Genomic DNA, 20,632 nt, shown 5'->3' with positions numbered 1-20,632 from the left:
CGTAATTAGACTTCTTTATAAATATAACCTACTCTATACTAATCTAACTAGATATAAAGAAGCTCTTAACCTAGATTAGGCTATAAAAGATATAATAATATATAATATACTTATATCTAAGATATATATACCTATTACTTAGAGTAGATAAATACTTCTTAGTTTATTTAGATATACGTAAAAGTAGTAGACTAATAGTCTTCTAAAGTAATCTAATATAGCTATTAGATTAGACTATAACTCTCTTATAAACGCTTATACTAACGTTTAACTTATACTTAAGAAAGACTATTTATATTCTAAATTTAATAGATATTACTAGTTCTAATACTAGACTATAACTCTATAGTACTAAAATAATAACACTAATTCTACTACTAGTACTTAACTTAGAGATTTTAGTTTCTAAACCTTAATAAATAGATATAATATAGATACTAAGCCTACACTAATAGACATAAACCTAGAAGATATATCTTTCTAGTTACTAAAGCTAAAACTTAGTAAGTTTAAAGCTATCTATAATAAAGGCTAAGATATATTAGTATATATTAATAAATTAGAAATCTACTATAAAATTAAAGATAAGAATAGACTTAATATTATATATAATAATAAAATATTCTAATTAGCTATTATTATAATAAATATCTAGAGTAAGTAGAGATATAATCTCTATATATTTCTAAAAGAAACTATATATATTTATATCTATAATAAATTCTTTACTAATAGATTAAAGATACTCTTAGCTTTATCTAATAGCTAGAGTAGTAATATACTAAATAAGAAGAGAAAGGTAACTTTATAAACACTTACACTAAGAAAGATATAGAAGTATAGTAGAGACTTACCTATTACTCTAAGTTATTAAGTTAGACTAGAAAAGTAAAATATAGTTTATAAAGATTATATTATAGCTATAAGAGAGTTATAGTTAATAGTAATATAAAGTTCTAAGTTACTCTTTATAATATAAAGAATAAAAAGGTAAAGTTATTTAAGATAAGAGTAAGCGTAAGCACTATACTTCTATACACGTTAAGATATATATAGAAACTATAGCTAATATATCTAAGTTATATACTAAGTACTAGAAAAAGATAATAAGTAAGACTATAATATAGTTAGCCTATTTAGCTACTTATTAAGTAATAGTAATACTAAAATAAGCTAAGAGCTAGCTAATAAGGCTAAGAGAGTTATAAGTATATTAGAGAGATATATAATAAGTAGGTATATAAAGTATCTAATTACTAGAGATAGACTTTCTATTAGTAAGCCTTTAATATAGTAGAGATATAGAAGTAGAGAGTAGCTCTAGTTCTTTTCTATATAAGTCTTATAGAATTTTATATTATTACTAAATTATATTACCTTTAGTACTATTATTATTTCTAGAGCGTAGGCTATTTATAAGTATTAGCTATTTTTTATCTCTTTAGAAGATAGAATAGAGACTTTTTAGAGAGCTAACTAGTTAGTCTAGTACTAGAGCTAACTACTAGAGCTAACTACTAGAGCTAACTACTAGAGCTAACTACTAGAGCTAACTACTAGAGCTAACTACTAGAACTAATAGATAATAGGCCTAGAATGCTTAGATATAGTATTAATATAATAAGTTTTATTTCTTTTAGTCTATATTCTATATATATAAACTATAAAGTATCTATATTATATATACTACTATTACGCACTATCTAGATCTATATTAGATCTAAAGTCTATATTACCTAGTAGCTATATAAATTAAAATATAGACGTCTATATTAACTATAGTAGTAGCTAAAGTATATAATACGTACTTATAAACTCTATAGATAATAATAAAGTAAGATTACTATTAGCTTTAAAGTTAATAGTACGCTAGTTATTATAAGCCTCTAGCTATATACCTAATATCTAGTTTAAGAATTTACTATCTACTATAAGCTATATATTTTTAGTATCTAGTTTATTATATTCTATATCTTCTTTCTTCTACTTATTTTCTTTCTTTTACTTATCTTCTTTCTTCTACTTATTTTTCTTCTTCTACTTATCTTTTCTCTTTTACTTATCTTCTATTATTATTATAGATTAATTAGTAATATATATAGTATTATCTAGGTCTAGGTAAAACTTAGCTTTAATACTTCTAGTTTTATAAATAGTAAGCTAAGTAGTATAAAAGACTAAGTAAGTACTACACTATTATATATAGGCGTCTAAGTATCTTTAGCCTAAGGCTAGTACCTAAAGTAATATAGGCTTTAACTACTATAGATTAGTAAGTATAAAAGTAATAAGTTAGCTATATATAGACTAATAAGTATACGTAGTATAAGTAGTAGCTATTTATACTATATTTACTACTTACGCTAGCTATCTCTACGTAGAAGTATAAGAGAAGTATATAGACGTAGGTATAGATATTAGTAAGACGCTTTTATCTAAACTTACTATATACTTACGTAGTAGCTAGTATAAAGTAGATATATATAGAGTTAGAGTTAATAGATTTAAGCGTAGAGAGGTAAAAACTTAATATAAAAGTAGCGTGTTATATTTTATATATATTAGTTATTAAGACGTAAACTTAGCGCTTATTATATTATAGACTTTAAAGCTAATTAGTATATAAATTAGCTTCTATAGTAGCTACTATAGTAGACTAACTTATAGAATTAGTATAGAAGGTATAGTCTTTTATACACTTTATAAAATATTTACTACTATTACTATTTTTAGAAAGCCTCTTTAGAGGTATATTTATAATTTATACATATAGTAGAGTTTAAAATATAAAATAGTATAGTGTATAAAATCTTTTATTAGAAGATAGCTAGTTTATAGGTATATATAATACGTTTTAGTAGCTTAACTTTAAATCTCTATTAAAATCTTTTATCTTAACCTATCTACCTTTAGTAGCTATATATTTCTTTCTATTTACTTAACACTTTACTCTAATATATATATACGTTTCTATATACTTATAAATATATATATAAATAAGTCTATATAACCTCTTTCTCTACTCTATATACCTTACTTATCTAATAATATAGCTTTTTTACTTCTTATAATATATAAAATTATTAAGTTTTTAGCTATATTTAATTATAATTTCTAGCTTATACTCTCTAGTTTACTATTTAAGAGCTTTAAGTTTACTATATAAGTTTACTCTTATATAAATCTAGCTTATATAAACTTACTATACTAATTCTAGCGCCTTCTCTCTCTAGTAGCTTTAAACTTACTATAGAATTTCTAGATTTTTACACTTTCTCTTTCTAGTAGCTCTAAATTTTATCTATAATTATCTACTACTATAAGAAAAGAGATAAAGAATACCTTAGCTATATAATCTATATAACTACGCTAATTTCTATTATCTAGACTTATAGTGTAATAGCTAGAGATAATAATATTTAATCTTTATAAGTCTATAAAGAATTATTAAGTTTCTAGCTTACGTTACTAATAGTAACTATATTACTTTCTAATAATAAGGTTTAGTTCTAAGGCTCTATACGCGTATCTATCTTTTTTTTACTATTATTATTATATATATAATAAGTTTAACTCTCTTCTATTCTATCTTCTATATACGTACTATATAGCTCTAGCTATCTTTTTATCTCTATAATATAATACTATATAAGTATAAAGCTAAGAATAAGAAGAGTAATAGACGCTAAGATTATATCTAGATATCTAGAAAGATTATAATACTGCGTAAGTGTAAGACTAAAGCTATTAAGAATAGTAATACTAGTATTACTTCTAGAAATACTACTCTTAATAAATAATAACTAGTAGGCGTAAGACTAATACTACTAGGTATACTCTTACTCTCTCTTATATAGTATTATCTACTATAGTAGTAGTAGCGTAATACACTAGTTTATAAAGACATACGCTTTAGTATTATCTAAGTTCTTTTATAAGTAGTTATACTAGTACTCTATTAGATATATAGTAAGAATAACTTTATTAAATAAGAGACTTTAAGTATACTATATATATATACTATTTATAATATACTAGTTCTAAGTTTACTATAAATATATTATTATTAATATTATATTAATTTCTAAAACTAATAAGTTATAGTTATATACGCTAGTTAAGTGCTATACTCTCTCTTTATCTAAATCTAGACTACCTATATATAAGATACTATCTATAAGACTCTTAGCGCTAGTAAGTCTAGTACTAATAACTAAGAAAAGACTACTTTTATTACTAAGAAGTAGTAAGTGTAAGTAATTCTAAAAATAGACTAAATAGATATTTATATTATTTTCTCTTAAAGTGTAATAGAATAGTATAGCTTCTTTCTATATTTATCTAAAAAGTAATTATAACTATAGGCTAATACACTAAGTTATAGTTAAGATAATTACTCTTTAAGTAGTTAGTAATTCTAAGACTATAGTAGCTTATATAGTTATTTCTATTTATATATCTCTAGTTACTATTCTTATCTATAAAGGCTTATATATATACTATTATAGCTATAGTCTAAGTAATAATTATACTTTAACGCTACTTATCTAATAGCTTTTTACTATTTTTTTTTTATTATCTTTTATACACTCTAAGCCTAAATATATATAAATTTATTAGTCTTAGTAAAGTATAAAATAGATATAATATAATAAGTATAGTAGAAGCGCGTAGTTATAAAATAAGAGAATAAGACTATAGTATTACTAGCTAATAGTTATTAATAAAAGACTTAAAGAAAAGTAATATATAATATTAGAGTATAAGAGAGATAGTAGTAGTAGTAGTAGTAGTAAAGTTTACTTTATTATAGTATTAGCCTACCTTATATATACACTTAGCGTAAGATATATTAGATATCTAAATTACTTTAATAGCTACTTTGCGAGAAATTTGTAGATAGATATAACATTTATAGTGTTAATATGTTGTAGTGTTAATATATTGCGGTGTTAATGTATTGCGGTGTTAATATGTTGCGGTGTTACTACTAGGTAGTTGTGTTGCCGCTAGCTAGTTGTGTTGCTAAGGCTGTTAGCTGTTATTCCTAATTAGACAAAAAATTATTACCCTCTGCGGGGCTAATGATTTTTTGTCCGCATAAATTCGTATCCGAATAGTTCGGCTAGTGGGTAGCTGCAGCGGGGTATGCGATTGGGGTAAGCCGAGGGTCTTGGAGCTTTGACGTTGCATGATTGGTTGAATGGGACGTACGCAGTGGTGTTTAGGGTATCGCAGTAGACAATTTGGAAGTGTGTATACATGGTTCATATGATGCATACGGGGTATGCCGCTGCAGAGACGCGGCCATAGTATACCATACTCGAGAGTATGGATGTTTACACGGTACACCTAACATAACCCTTCAAAACTCCAATACGTCCCTTACTTCTCGACTATATAATGCAATCGAAGCCATCATTTCTTCGGCAGCTCCCGGAAGACTTCCTTGAAGATCTTCTTGCTATTGTACAGGTTGACTAACCTCAGGCGCTCGTTGTCCAAATGCGCGCTGTCACTTGCTTGGCCGCACGGCAGATGCGCAGCAGGTGCATTGAACTCTTTCTCCAAGAATCTTATACTGGGGATAGAGCCACCTTCCCGGATGTACAGAGGCTTACGAGACGCTGCTTCGCTTCGAGTGTGGTCCGGCGTCGAGTTGCCAGATGATGGGACAGGCCCTGCGAGAGCCGGATCGGATGAGTTGGCCAGGGTGTTAGATGTCGCTGGCGCAGGCTTGTCTTTGGTAGTAGGTGCTGAAGGCTCGGCCGCTGCTCGTGATAATGGCGAGAAGTAGTCGGGCGGCTGAACTACAGACATGCTCTCTCTTCTCTGCCCAAGCGTTGGACCCCATACTGACATGATGGCACGCTCAAGCGTCTGGAAGATCTCGTTGTTGAAATCGCCAAGCCACGGCTCGGCTTGGTGGTCAATTGTTACCTTGAGCTGGTTCTTTGAGTCAAGATCTTCAAACTCGGATTGCATGAAGGACTTCAGACTCTCTGCTACGTCGCCAGCTTCTTGATTCGGTACCAGTCGTATCGATAAGGCAGCTTTAGCAAGACGAGGGATGATAGTTGAGTTATCAGGACCAGAGGTCTGGAAGCGATGGATGGTGAGCGAAGCCTCTCGCCATCTGCGCATCAATGACTGTGCTAGCTCTCCTGCATCGCCAAGATCTGGGTTACCACGTAAAAGTGTTTCGGTAATCTCGGTATAGAGCCCCTCCTCATCCTCTGTCAAAGGTAGGATAGGGTCGTAGAAACCTGGGATCTGAACCTTGCCGTGTCGTGCAGTCAATCGTGATAGCAACATAACAAGGTCTTTGAGCGGTTCGTCTAGCAAAGCACTTCCATCCACACCACTGTGCAAGTCAGGATGCTTACTCTCAATCTGTACAGTAGCATGTATGACTCCTCGAAGTCCGTAAGTAAGGCAAGGCACGTGGTCGTCGAGCCAATAGCTGTTGGCCAGGAGGATCCAGTCAACATCACCAATGAGATCTTTCCTGGCTTGCACAGCTCTTTCAAAACCGCGAGAGCCACTCTCCTCTTCACCTTCTATGAGGAAGATGATGTCGGAATCCAGGCGCTGTTCGTTTGCAAGCTCATGAGCCGCGTAGATGGCAGCCATAATCGGCCCTTTGTTGTCAGACGTCCCGCGACCATATAAATAGCCTCCCTCTCCCGTCAGCTCGAAGGGATTGTGTTTCCACTTGCGGTGTTCATTTTCTGCAGGGATAACATCGTAGTGTCCGTAGAACAGAATTTTCTTCCGTGAGGCCGCTGTAGCCGGGTTGCCGCGAAATTTTGCAAACACAATGGGGTTGTACTCGCTTGTGTTGATCATCTCGGTAACAGCGCCAAAATTCTGGAAGACGGAACGCAAGTAAGACGCCCCTCTACGACAGTCAGCGCGATATTTGGGCAGCGACGATACGGTCCGAAAAGACACGAACTGTCTCAATGACTCCACCATGAGATCTACACAATGCATTAGTTGAGCAAATCAAAGTTTCGGATGTGTACAAACCGTTGTTGCTTCTGCGTGAGACGGCGTTGGGCTCCGCACAATCTCTGACCTCCCAGATAACCACAGTATTGTCATTGCCGCCGGTAACGAGGGTTGGCTTATCGTTGTATCTGGTAAACGCGGAAGCGAGAATTAGGCCGTCGTGTGCCTTGAAGGTCGTGATGGATTCGTAATGCTCGTTGAATTTCTATCTATGTTAGTCATGGTTCTTACAAAGCAATAAAGGAGACTCACCTGCATTACACCAGTTTTACCACCAGCGTACAGAACGCCGGCACCCAATGTTAGGGTATGAACATCACCGGTAGTCGCTTTCAAACTTCGCACTAGTTGTCGGGTTTCAAGATCCCACACGTTGACCTCGCCGTCGAAGCGCCCACTGTACAGGAAAGAGCCCTCTCTGGCGAGTGAAAGTATGGATTCACCTTCCTCCCTCCCATCTTCCAATGTGTAGAGGCTTGTGATGGCACCACGCTGTGCGGGATCTATGCGCCACAGCAAGATACGCCCGTCTCCTCCACCCGAGACCAGAATCTCCTCGGACGGCGCCTCCGGTATGATGCCGCTGCCCAGGAGCATGCAATGTACGTATCCGTAGTGGGCGAATTGGCAGATGTCATGGCTGTCGATTTGCAGTTCTTGCCCGCCTACTGCGTCGCGTGGTCTCGTATCTGCCCCGCTGGGCTTCGGGGTTTGCGCGCCGCCCGGTCCTAGGGAGTCGAAGAATTTGTTCTTTCGCTCTGCAGGATGCGATGACAGACTCGGGGCCGGTCTAGTGTCTTTCTCTTTCAAATCGTACCACTGCTACTGTCAGCCCATGCATTTCAGTTCAGTCTTGTTTCCTACTTGTATGCTTGTGTTCTGGGCTCCGAGGTAGACGGTACGATGTTGGGAGGAGTATGCGACGCAGAAGATGTCTCCGATATCGTATGGCGACCAGAGCGCGTAGAGGTGTCTGAAGGTCGACGTGCACCAGACCTAACAACTCAGCATACACCGACGATGGACGTTCCAGACTCTCTCACATTGACAATCGGATCTGCTGCACTCGAGAACAGCCACTTGCGGTCATGCGACAGACACAAGCCGAGTACGCTGCCCTTGTGCGCGTGTATGACGCTGCGTCGCTCGTAGGTATCGAGGCTGAAGACCTGCACGTCATAAGCCTGGCGCCTCTGGAGCGCGCTTGGACACGTACTAGGATCTCCCCGCCCTGTGTTCCAGCGAAGATGTACTGTGATGACACTGCTAATGCGAGGATCGATTTGTCGTGCTTCATCCGATGCGCGAGGGCTGGCGTTCGATTGCCATCTAGACCAGACTTCTCTGCGCCCTGCGTCTCCAGGATGCCGTCATTATGCGGAGGCGCTGCTACTGGCATGGTCAGCCCGGCTTGGTGTTGTGTCTCTGGAGTGAGTGCATGGTCGCGTGTAAAGGTTTCGCGACTTGGTGGGAGCGATGACGGCACATTCAGGGTCCAGGGCCAAAAGCGCCGGCTGCGGGGCCCTGATGCATCACCGATGGACGCAGCAACTCGACTAGACGTACCTCTTAGTCCTACACCTGGAGCTGTCTTCACTTCCTGCGATGTAAGCGACGCTGACAAGATGCACATGGTCCTTCTTTCTGCTGAGCTACAGCCTGCGAGGAGATGGAACGGAAAGATGGCAGAAGAAGAAAGTCCCGCGCTGTGCGATAGCGGTGCCTCCCTTACCGTGCTCGAAAGAGGCAGCCGTTGATCGGCTTCATCTACCTCGTTCAGCGTAATATCTGAAGACGTCTCGTCGTCGCTAGGTGACCTCTCAGGGGAGCTCGAGCTTTGCTGCTCGCACTCAGTAACGAGCTCACCGCCCCTACATGGCGAGCGATCTCGCTGCAATGACGCCATATCTCAAAGTGGGAGTGTGCTTCACAGTAAGCTGAGATCACGGAATAGCATCGCTGCTTCCTTTTTCTCGATTCCCATATCAGCATATCTCACAGCAAGCGCAGAGTGGTGCCAACATATGTGCACCAGCGTGCAGTCACGTATGCACGTGTCGTACAACTTGGCGGCGCGCTGTCAATCATGCAGTCGCTCCCTAGTCTGCGAGCTCTAAATAATAGATAGTTCACCGTTCGCAGGCCCGAATACGTGGTCGCAGCGTAGAGAGCGGCTTCCGACGTTGAGCTACCAATTGTAAATGACGCGGTTGGTGTGGCCCGCCTCGAGTCGCTCCAGCTGCTAAGGAGACTTAGGACAGCCTCACGGGAACATGCATATCAGGGCGCGGGAGGCTGGAGGCTGCCGCATGCAGGTCGAAGAGATAGAGTGAAGATCGTCGGTGTGCATTCTGGAACACTCTGCCGCCAAGTTTGAGGATTGCGAAGCGCGGCCGAAGATTGGACAGGATGGGAAATCGGCGAGCAGAGATGCCTGTGTAGAGAGTAAATGGGACCAGTAGCCTTGATCGACTGCGGGCAATGAATCGTCGATAATGCCTCACCAGCACCACCAGGGAGTGCCTTCCTGTCTGCGTTGAAAACGTGGGAAAAGTGGGTTGAGAAAAAGGAGCGTGGGACCCCAACCAAACTACAGCCACACGCTGGCGATGACCAAGACTGTCAAACCTCCGACAGCCTCGATATGACGCAGCTTGCGTAATCTTCTCAGATTTCCAACCTGCTCAGCTCGACGTGGACAGTCTTTTGAAGTCTCGGCCGCGACGATAGAGCGCACCGCCACAGACGCCACAGCAGCACCGCCACGGCTGGCGCGGTAAGGGCAACCTTCCCAGCTGAAGGCTACCAGAGGCTGAACCTAGAGCCGATCATGCCAACTGGACAATGATTGACAATCTCGATACCAGACGGCTCCATGTTGGGGTTTGGGCAGCAACAGTCGGGTTATGGCTGCCAGGGCCTGCATCGTTGCATCAGCACGCGTGAGAACTGAGGCTGCCGAAATTTAGTTGTCCAGTCGCTGTCACGACACGTTCACGATGGCTGCAGTAATAAAGCAAGACAGCCATCCGCACCAATGGCAGGCGAAGCCGGGGCCTCAGTGCTGCAGCGTCTCGCTGCCCGCATAGCCGGCGCCAGGGAAGCGCCTCCAGTTACATGGCGACACGCGCTGCGACTATGCCCGGACTGCACTGGTTGAGTCTTCACGCCGCAGCCCACGAACCAGGGCGAGACGTCACAGACAAGCGATGCGAAGTATGCGGGCAGTCTCGTGAATGGCTTTGCTGCAGGTCGCTTCGGCCACTCTGGTCGCACCCCGCGCTCCACCACCATCATGGCTGCGTGTCGCGGTCGGTAGAAATCGCCTCATTCCGCGTGTAGTGTTCCGACAATAGCGCCGTCAGGAGTGACTCTGAAATTCCTTATAGTCGCAGCCTGGCCGCGACGACTTGGTGATCCAGGTGGGACCTTGTGGAGTTGCGCCAGCTGCCGTTTCCGCGAGCACTGACTGATACATGCTCACCGCCGCCTTTTAGGCCCAGGACACAAGTACCATTCTCACCGCAACCAGCCTCAAGGTCACACAAAACCCCTCTTGCCGCGCGCTGTGCAGCTGCTGCAGGAACACAACGCCCTACTACGTCACCATGGCCGTCGGACTCGGAGAGACTATTACTGTTATTAACAAGAGTGGGAAGGTCGTGAGCAGTGTGAGTGCCCGATAAGCTCGCTAGCCCCCCGATAAGCCCCGTACTCGTACTGACGCCCCGCCCAGAGCAAGCACATTGTCAACGTCTTCAAGGAGGCCAAGGCCGCCTACCGCGAGCGCAAGGCGGAGATCAAGGCGGAGCGCGATGCCGCCGTGAAGGAGAAGGAGCTCGCCAAGGGCGTCAAGGCCATCCGCCTGGATGACGACGATGCCCGCTCCCAGGTCTCGCATCGCTCCAAGGCGTCCAAAGCCCACACCCATCGCACCAAGGCCCATGACCGGCCCGTGATGGAGCGCGGCTACAGCGACAGCTTCTATGCCAACGACAGCCCGCGAAGCAGCAAACACCGCTTCGAAGCCGACCTCGCCGGCGACGCACACAACAAGGAGATTGCGAGGAGGAATTCCGATCAGGCCGTCCAGCGCTCGTCGCAGAGCAGCAAGTCGCGATCCAAGTCAGTCGACATGGACCTTTGCTACGGCGATGTGCCCCCGCCCCTGCCCGACAAGAAGTACAACGACGTCGAGCTGAAAGAGAAGGCTTCCAAGATCGAGTTGCTCCTGGACGAGGCCAACTGCTTACAACACACGGCCACGGCCATGATTGAGAACCTGCAGAAAAACCCCGAAGCGCTTGCCGCCGTATCACTCACGCTCGCCGAGATCAGCGCCATCGTCGGCAAGATGGGACCTGGTGTCCTCATGACGCTCAAGGGCAGCTTCCCTGCCGTTGCAGCTCTGCTCCTCAGCCCCCAGTTCATGATCGCTGGAGGTGTCGCTGTCGGCGTTACCATTGTCGCACTCGGTGGATACAAAATCATCAAGAAGATGCAAGTCCAGAAGGAAGTCGACGCACCCCTACCTGAGCCGCAAATGGCGATGCCCATGCGTGCCGCTACCATGCCCATCGAAGACTCCAACAACCAGCTCGACGAGCTCGAGCCCCAGGAGCTCAGCCGCGTAGAGCTGTGGCGTCGCGGCATCGCAGACGTCGAGGCCAACAGCTCCGGCACCAGTGTCGACGGCGAGTTCATCACGCCCGAAGCCTCCCGCACCCTTTGCGCCGCCGGCGTACTTGACGAAGACGATCTCAAGTCCCGCCGCAGCACCCGATCCAAGAAGCACAGCAGCGAATCAAAACACAAAGAGCACAAGCACCGCGCACCCAAGTCCGAAGTCAGCGTCAAGACCAGCAAGACCTCCGACTCAAAACGTCCCTCCAGCAAGGTTGCCTCAAGTAAAGTCGCTTCCAGCAAAGTCGCCTCCAGCAAATCCGGCAAGGAGAGCAGCAAAGAAAGCAGCAAGACCAAGAAGAAGGAGAAAGAGCCTTCCGGCCTCAAGATGTTGTTCCGCGCCCACACTGTCGCCGTCTAATCCCCACGGCTTCCAACCAAATCTCCTCTATCATAGCGTTTGGCGTTTCCTTCGTCCTCATCATCCTTCATCATCGTACATCAGCATTTAGCGTTGCTTTGCTTCCTCACGTTTATACCATCTAGACGACATTACATGGGCATATCAAGATCCCGTCGTTGGCCGCTTGCTTGCTTGCTTTGGAGTCTTCTGGGTTCGTTCGGCGCAGGGGTGAACATAATGGGTCATGACTATCGCGAGTACTACGAAGATTCTTTTCACGCTGCTTTTATGTAACGCATACGTATCAATTACACATTTACGGACTCGAGCACGAATTAATATGTTGACAGTTGTTCCTCACAGGTATCCCTGTTCTTGCCACTCTTACACCGAGCACACTTCATCGATCCCAAGTCATTCACCACGCACATGATCTGATACCTATCCCCTCCCCACTCCCCACTATTTACCCCTACAACTCGCACCGAGTATAATCAGACCGACATCTACCCCTTCTCGCCCAGAAATCCAGCCTTTCCCCTCTCCCTCTCTCCGCGTCATCTGAAACACCGAACAACCTCATCGACCCAACGTATCGCGCCTTTGTCTTTTACAATGGTAGTTCAATATGTCAGCTTCGTGTTAAGCCTATCCTCAAGCGCAAGATGAGTAACGAAGACGATTCCGGCAGCAGAACGATACGAACAGACGACAAACATAAACATGAATAAGAAGACTACCAACGTGAAAGTATGGACATAACAGGAAAGAGGAGGAACTGGTAAAGTGACCTTTAAGCAAAAATAAGGGTACAAAGTATAAAGAGGAAGGGGTATCATAATCTATCCAGACATCTGCAGTGAAGGCCGCTCGATGTCGCTGTACTGATAAGGTCGTGCCAACAAGCATAGCCATATCGTATCTTCATAACCGCAATATTTGCAGTTCAATCGGCGATCATTTTCTCGAGTCGCATGCTCTCATTTGGGGGAGGGGGGCGGGGTTGCCAGGTGTTACCCCAACATCAGTATCAGCTTCATCAGCGTTGGCCTCAGTCTTTTGTCGCTTTGATGCTGGCTCCAGTGACGTGGATGAGTCAGCGGCTTGCGTACCAAAGCTGTCGGTTCCTGTTGTTGCGATAGCATCTCCCATTGCGGCCTGCTGTTCAGCGTTCACAGAGGTGTTTCCCTCTGTATCGTCGAACTTGCGCTTCATCCAGGGTGGAGTGACTACACCTAGACCAGGTGGGGGTGGCAGGGCTCCGTTCTGATGAGGCGCTCCCGGCCCCTGCTGGGGTGTAGGGTTGGTAGTACCAGTAGGATGTGGCAGAACTCCGTTGTGATGGGGCACTGTTGGCGTCTGCGGAGGTGTAGCAACCACAGCTGGACCGGTATGACGTGGTAAGTTACCATTCTGCTGAGGCACTATCGGCGTCTGCTGAGGCGCAGCGTTGGTGGCGCCGATCTCTGGGGTCGTCAAGGACCCAGTATAGCTTGGATCCATTCCTCTAAGCCAAGTATACGGGCCATAATCGCCTGTAGAGCGCTCTTCGGGACTAATCATCCTGAGATACAGCCACTTACGGTAGATATCTAGGGTGCGGATCTTGCTCTCTGGCTCTAGGGAGGAATGCTTTCGTACCCGTGCATCTACGTTCATGGTGAGAACCATCGAGAATCTGACCAGAGTGTTGCGCTTGGGGTCGTATGAATCATTTTGGTTGACCACCGCAATGCAGTCGAAAGGTGCCCATGGATGACTGTTAGGAGTGGGTGTATTCATTGACATCTTCACATCAGAGTTCGGGTTCATCGCCCGCTGTTGCTTGATCCTTGCTTCGTATCGCATTCGACGATCGAGTCGGATTCGGGTCATTATGGAGAGGTGCGAAGCACAGAATTCTGGGGATTTGGGGATGGTTTCTCCGTCGTCTTGCCAGGCTCCTTTGCCGGAATAGGAGAAAAAAGGCAAGATGTCGACGGTTGCGATGCTATCGTCGTATGATACACCAACTACAAGGCCATCTCGAGATTCCAGGGAGAAGCCGTGTGGCCAGTCCTGCCCGTATCTATTACGTATGTAATCGTTTGGCTGAAACTGAAGTACGCACTTATCAGTATCAGCAAACTCCCAGGTTCCGTCCGGGTGGTGTTTGCGTCGCTGGTAAGCGTCGAGGAGACAATGCTTGATCATCCAGAAACTGACAATGTCTCCGGGTTTGAGTTTCTCGCTCTCTGGCAAGACTAGTCCTGGTTTGCTCTGGATGCGTTGACTGATACGCCCATGTCCGTCCAGAATTGGGGGTTGGATGGCACCGTTACGGGAAGGAGTATTCGGCCGAGCTCGTTGCGAGGGCGGTCGGCCACTCCCGCTTCTATTTGAGTTCTCGTACTTTGTTCCGCTGGCTGCGGTTCTAGCTGCATAGTTGATACCAGCACCATTGCCTGCAGTTGCAGTAGGCTGTGTAGACATGACAGGAGTCAAAGGGACCGAGGTAGAGTTGCTGGTGCTCCGAGCACCAAGAGGTATGCGGTTTGGATTTTGGCCATTGTATACATTGGTCATGCCATCTCCGATATACATGTTGCCTGTCGAACGGTTCCGCTGCAGACCTGCATGTTGGGTGGGTCGTCGATTCCCAGGAGTTGTATCATGTCCTCGAGCTTGGGGTGACAGGGATCGATTTCGAGGCCTTCTGCCCTGATCATCATGGTGGGTGCCCCTTGGTTCCCGACTATTTCCACGTGCATTGCGATCGTTGGGTTGCGTGCCGTCCGCTCTATGCCTCCGATCACCCGACTGGTTTCTGTCTGTCATAGCTAGTTACGTATTGTGGCTGGGTTGAGGAGGTTGTGGTTATATCGGTAATAATAGGGGTCTTGATTCATCAAGTAGTGGCCATTAATATATGACAGAGCGGGCGCAAGGCACCTCTCCGAGTTTAGCGCAGCGGATTTGACCATTTCACCTGCTTTCGCTGTCCAAATTGAGAAGGATTCATAACATTCACGCGCATCCAATTCACAGCGACCGAAGCTGTCGACGCGATGTGGTGTGTACTGATTCTGCTTATGTAAGATCACCGAGTAACAAAGACGGTAATATGACAAAGGCAAGCCTATGCCATTGACTTCCATGTCTTTGTTATTGGTGCAACTTCAACGTTAGAAGACTCATCCTCGCTGCAGTCCTCAAAGTAATGCCAAACAACGATACTTGCGCTGTCATGCACTCAAGAACCGATTCGTAGATACCCGGCAGTCACGACCGATTACTCGTCCAGTGTCAAATTCCATGGCTAACACCGGAAAGTTCCATAGGAAAAGATGCTTTCAAGACATCGTCGACGATGTTGGTCTCCAGAGCGCCATTCATCCGACGGGACGACCATACAAGTTTCTTCGTCTCACGGAGGGCTCTGCACCCTTTTCTCCGGCCACAGCTGGGCGGAAAAAGGCCAGACCTGCGTCGAACTGGCTTTGGCTTTCTCCCGAGATTCACCCTTTGGCCAGTGAAAGAAAATACGATAGGGACTGCCGAGCTGGGGCAGGTGAGCAGTTCCTCAAGCTCGTACCGCAGATACATCCGCAGTACGTAGCCCCAGCCGAGATAGGTAGTAGGCCAGTCGGACGTTCACCGGGCACTTCGCCTGATCAGTCAAAATCGCAAACCGACCATCTATTACACGGAGCGATCTCACAGTCTCCCACCCTGCGACAAGATCTGGACTTGAGACATCCAAAACCTGGCCGGTTCCACCCGGTCATGTGGTGGCCAGATGCCATAAGAAGGGAGAACTTCTATGAGGAAAGTGGCTTGCTACTGATTGGTAATGGCTTCGATGAGTGTGCAGGCATCGTGCCGACGTACGAGATGTTCAATGCCATCGTAAAAGCTGGGTCGGCCCGTCGTAAATTCAATGCATCGTGCGCGTGGCGTGACCGCGAGCTTGATACGATTGAAGCAGAGTATACCAAAATGCAGCACGACGATAATAAATTGGGGGTAGAGGCGAAAGAACTAGATAGGGTGACTTCAAGCAACTACGGTGAGTATGACGAAGACACCTTTGAGTGGGCCATGAAGCGTCGCTCAGAAGTCATCCTACGTACCCAAGCAAACGTTTTACAGAAAGTAAAGCTTGAAGAACAGCAGAATGATGTCTACGCTCGACATGAAGCAGTAGAAACAAGCATGAGAGACGCAGAGCATACGCTATGGGTCTTGCTGGACGAACTGCTCGTAAAGATAGGCGTTCTGCCTGGAATCGACGACGCCGACAAGAATCCGCGGGTCCAAATCCTAAGCGCAAAAGAACCCGTGGACGGTTCTAGCTTGAATTGGTCCGAGAATAATTGGAACGATGAGATACCCGGGGAGTGGAAACCCGCGCCAATTGTGGACAAAGGTAGTGAAGTATTTGGAGCTCTGGGAGAAGAAGAGCCAGAGAGTACTTGGAATAATGCATGGGAGGACTATCCTCGCAACGACCACCTGCTGGCATTACAGGATGTGCTCTACCAAACGGCGGACGAGGCAATACGCGTTGAGCGGGAGTTTAACAATGTTCGTGAGCAGTACGACCAGGAATTGAAGACTTACATGTTTCACCAGAGAGGGAAACGTGGCAACGCAAGTGTAAGGTCGTATCAGTTAGAAGAAGAATTTGGCCCCATATGGCTGGAGAAATGCCGTAAGATTTCTGCGAAGATGCAGGACGCTGACAGAGGCCATGCACAGGCGGAGTGCGCTCTCTCTGATGCAAATCGGCATGATCGCGAGGTTCGAAAAAGGCCATACAAACCGGAGCTGGGCCCTCCGGGTCAGACCGAGGCAATCGAGCCACAAACTTTTGGAAAGAGGATATCCTCCCGTAAGCGGCGCTGGATCGACGAATGGCTTGAAGATGTGTATATGAATCCGGGTGACGAGGATCGCCAAAATCCTGGAGAAGAACCGGGTCAGCCCTTTACGGTTGCTACGGATGAGGCGAGTAGATCACTGCGCTCCGAGGATGTTCCAATGGCTACGGGTAGCCGACGTCGAAGAATCGACAGACATGTACTTCGAAGCCGAGATTTGCGACCAGACACGTCAGATACTGCTTTACAACAGCTGCATCTTGAGTGGGCACGGAAGGTTGGTGAACGGATGTAAGTACAGATTCACTGGTCATACCGGCGGCGATCGGGAGACTTCCATACGTAGATTAGATGAACAAAGTGGTTAAAGATAGCAGTAAGGAAGCGAACAGGGTGATGGGTAGTGTAGAATTAGGAGCATTGAGTGCATTCTTTCTGCGACGGAACGCGGAGATGACGATGACGTAATGATGACATACGAGACCCTGAATCCCTTCGTGATGCGTATCGCCCACAGCACCAACCAACCCTTCAGCAAGACGTCGCGCATCAGCGACCGCGGTCTGCAGCCATTACCGCCCACGTATCTTTTCGTCAAGGAGTTTGTTGACAACATTCATGTGCGCGAACCGAAGGGGCAGTGCTTTCTGAGGGGCCATGAAAAAGCCCACTACCCAGACTTCGTCTTCTCATCAACAACTTCCGGCACCTCATGCTCTCCAGACTCAGCTGGCTCACGGTTAGCAGCCATCGCCGTCTTCCTATCAAGCTACACGAATCGTTAGCACACGCCAAATCCCTTATTCACCAATGATACTCACCCATCTGACCACGAACGCCCATCCAATGAAAGCAAAGACCACCACGATCATGGTGATGCTTCCCTTCTTCCAGTATGGTACATCAGTCGCTGGGTACATGACGATACCCCACCATGTATACAAAATCAGGCCGCCCATGGCCATTGTATACACGGTCACACCCCTCACCGCATCGTCGCCCGTTCGCTGGCAGATGGTTGTGGCCCACCCGTACATGATTGGATTCACGATGAAACTCGTGCCACTGAGGTAATGCGCTGTGAAGATTCCCGCATCTGGAAGGTTTCGCACGAGCAGAAGCGATGCGGTGATGAGCTGCATCGCTCCACTAAAGATGATCATAGGCAGACGATGACCTGTATGGTCGATAAAGGCTCCGCCCAAAATCTGGGAGACGATCGCAACAGCTTGAATCCCGAGAGGGTACGTGTTGATAGCGGTTTGGGAGAAGCGAGACTTGTTGTGCTTGAGCCAGAGGAGGAACATGCCCTGGAAGGCGAAGGCTTCGAGCATGGCGCAGACGACTGAGAAAGTTGTGAGGATGTATCTGCGGAGGAGTCAGTATGACTTCCTGGTTTTGACTAACACGCCAGGTGTTTACTCACATAGTAGGCGTTAGGAGAACACGCTTCGCAAGGCTCTTGAACTCGATGTTGTGGGTGTCTGCTGTCTTAGGTGGTAGACGAGTCATTGCGAGTTGTCTTTCCGCCTGAGTGATGTAGGAGACTCTGGTCGACTCTGGAAGATCCGGGAATGTGAACTAGGGTTACGATCAGTCCTCAGGCTCGGGTACAAGCGCCGACGTAACTTACGAATCCGAAGAGACCAACTGGAATTCCCATGAGACCGTCTGAACCACATGTATCAGCAACGCGCGCGTGACGGCCCTCGGAACCGCTCACGTACCAATGATGAACACCCATTGCCAGCCTTTCAAGCCGCCTTTGCCTTCCATCGTCTGGTGCATTGCCGTCATCATGAGACCAGCGCACATACTCCCGACCTGCCCGACCGCAGTAAAGATGGCAGCCCGTTTGGCTATCTCGGAAGGCTTGCTGCAGGCATCGTGAGCATCTTCCCATGAAAAGGAACTCGATCGACTTACTACCATGAACCCATCACATACACGCTACCACTATACAAACTGGCCTCGATCAAACCCTGGAAGAAGCGGACTGCACAAAGCTGCGAATACGTCTTGCACCCAGCTGAACACATGGTCAAAAGGGACCAGAGGATAAGAGTGAACGGAAGCCATATGCTAGGGCGAACTTTCTGGATGATGAGACCATGGGGTATCTGGCCGACAACGAGACTGCGAAGCTGTCAGCTAGAGTGCCATGACACACCGGCACACTGAACGGACCCCGCAGTGAAAATCGACAGCAAGATGCTATACTCATTGCCTTTGAGGCCGATGTCTTCGCGGAGACCAGCAACATAGGCATTAGCGAAAGCCTGGCGATCCAGGTAGTTGAAGAAGTAGGCTGCACAGCAGAACACCTAGTCAAGACAGTCAGATATCATGAGTAGTCGAGTTCTACGACAGTACTGACCATGATGAAGATGTCTAGTTACATGAAAGTTAGCATGGTTGCGCCATGGGGATAAAGATGCTCATACCAAGCTTCACAACGAGCTTCCTCTCCAAAACTTTCTTCGCATCGCCAGAGTCGCTGGCCCTGAGCCCTGCGCACTTGCATTAGCATCCAAGCAGCCATACAATTCTGGAACCACAAATTCCTCACATCCTAAGGCACCCATCTTCGGTTGTGTACGTTGGTGGATCAGATAAAGCAACGATTATCAGATTGATTAGTCGTGGTACCAATCGCCCAGTTTTAATCCATCTGATAGCACCCGCGTGGGGCCAAGGCCTGGCCTCGGAGCCGGCGTATTGGCATAGAAGATTCTTCGCGCTTGATGATCGTCGACCGAGCATCGGCCCGTTGTTAGGGTGAAATAGGGCCTTGGCCTCGTGTCGAGACCGGGTGTTCTACCAAGAACATCACTCTGGTCCTTTGATCTGCTGATTTCCCAGTCATCATCCATGCTTACCGTTCCCGTTGAGCCCAGAGACTTGAGCGGATGGAGTCACTTCTCCATTACGGTGGTAGAGCTTTGCATTTATGTTACGTTCTCCGCGGGATGTGGGCTGCTTGATGCGAGCGAGCAACCCTCAAACTATCCCTCACATGTTTCTGTCCCGACTGAGTGGTAGCTGGGTCCGGATTTGGCACGATGCATATGCAGTTGAACAGAATGGCCGCGGTATGCGCGACACAGGGAACCAACACTCCCATTCGCCAACTCACTACCTGGAGAACGGGAGAAGCTGTAAAGCTGTTCATGCATATCGGAGTGACCTTCGGTGAGCGACGCTCTGGCTGTGGCCCAATTTACCCGCCTTTTAACCGCTTCTGCTCATCTCTGGCCTTAGGCGTAAGCAGTCACGCTCTTCATGAAGGCAAAACTGCCGCATACACCCAGTGCTAGGTGAGCGGTCGTTGTGTATCTCTCATAGGACCAGATTCCATTGTGGAAGATGTTCAATCAGGATAGAACCCATGCCAACCCACTGGTTTAACGACAATCCATACTGCTTGTCTAGATGAAGGCCTTACCTCAAGTCCCCCCGCTCTTCAGCTTACGAGCACAGCCGTAAGGTAGCAGCCAAAGCGCGTTCGCTACACAACACACAAAACTTCTGATATCTTCCAGTATATACAGGCCAAGATCTAGTCATCATTAAAGCCAGTATAAGCTTCCCAATTTCTGCTCCTACGAAATGACCAAAATCGTACAGGTGATCCTTTCTCCAATACCCTCGTCATATCATCACGAGTCCTAGTCACCCTTCTGAGTTCCCATGATAATGAGAAGGTTTGCTACAGTGAGATGCGTAATAC

The 20,632-nt window shown here is 45.8% G+C and overlaps 5 protein-coding genes across 5 annotated transcripts; 2 read left to right on the top strand and 3 right to left on the bottom strand.

Moving 5' to 3' along the window:
- Positions 1-5,418: 5,418 nt before the first annotated feature.
- On the bottom strand, positions 5,419-8,413 carry J4E83_005999 (uncharacterized protein; the record flags this gene model as incomplete). The annotated part of the gene is made up of 7 exons (XM_049332914.1): positions 5,419-6,901; positions 6,959-6,983; positions 7,033-7,219; positions 7,267-7,833; positions 7,879-8,010; positions 8,058-8,183; positions 8,231-8,413. 7 exons carry the CDS (start codon positions 8,411-8,413, stop codon positions 5,419-5,421), a joined length of 2,703 nt encoding a protein of 900 aa, XP_049188156.1.
- Positions 8,414-10,622: 2,209 nt separating this feature from the next.
- On the top strand, positions 10,623-12,058 carry J4E83_005998 (uncharacterized protein; the record flags this gene model as incomplete). Its single annotated transcript, XM_049332913.1, has 2 exons — positions 10,623-10,685; positions 10,751-12,058. 2 exons carry the CDS (start codon positions 10,623-10,625, stop codon positions 12,056-12,058), a joined length of 1,371 nt encoding a protein of 456 aa, XP_049188155.1.
- Positions 12,059-12,997: 939 nt separating this feature from the next.
- On the bottom strand, positions 12,998-14,512 carry J4E83_005997 (uncharacterized protein; the record flags this gene model as incomplete). The annotated part of the gene is made up of 1 exon (XM_049332912.1): positions 12,998-14,512. One exon carries the CDS (start codon positions 14,510-14,512, stop codon positions 12,998-13,000), a length of 1,515 nt encoding a protein of 504 aa, XP_049188154.1.
- A 1,506-nt stretch (positions 14,513-16,018) lies between these two features.
- Positions 16,019-17,270, top strand: J4E83_005996 (uncharacterized protein; the record flags this gene model as incomplete). The annotated part of the gene is made up of 4 exons (XM_049332911.1): positions 16,019-16,678; positions 16,781-17,101; positions 17,156-17,193; positions 17,249-17,270. The coding sequence occupies 4 exons, from the start codon at positions 16,019-16,021 to the stop codon at positions 17,268-17,270; spliced, it is 1,041 nt and encodes a 346-aa protein (XP_049188153.1).
- Positions 17,271-17,702: 432 nt separating this feature from the next.
- Positions 17,703-19,282, bottom strand: J4E83_005995 (uncharacterized protein; the record flags this gene model as incomplete). The annotated part of the gene is made up of 7 exons (XM_049332910.1): positions 17,703-18,270; positions 18,329-18,483; positions 18,536-18,573; positions 18,630-18,778; positions 18,829-19,038; positions 19,090-19,226; positions 19,280-19,282. 7 exons carry the CDS (start codon positions 19,280-19,282, stop codon positions 17,703-17,705), a joined length of 1,260 nt encoding a protein of 419 aa, XP_049188152.1.
- Between the last annotated feature and the right edge of the window lie 1,350 nt (positions 19,283-20,632).

The sequence above is a fragment of the Alternaria metachromatica genome (assembly GCF_023757995.1).
Source record: "Alternaria metachromatica strain BMP 0045 chromosome Unknown scaffold_12, whole genome shotgun sequence".
Taxonomy (NCBI): domain Eukaryota; kingdom Fungi; phylum Ascomycota; class Dothideomycetes; order Pleosporales; family Pleosporaceae; genus Alternaria; species Alternaria metachromatica.
The sequence above is the reverse complement of the archived record's forward strand: the minus strand, read 5'-3'. Positions and strand labels throughout refer to the sequence as shown.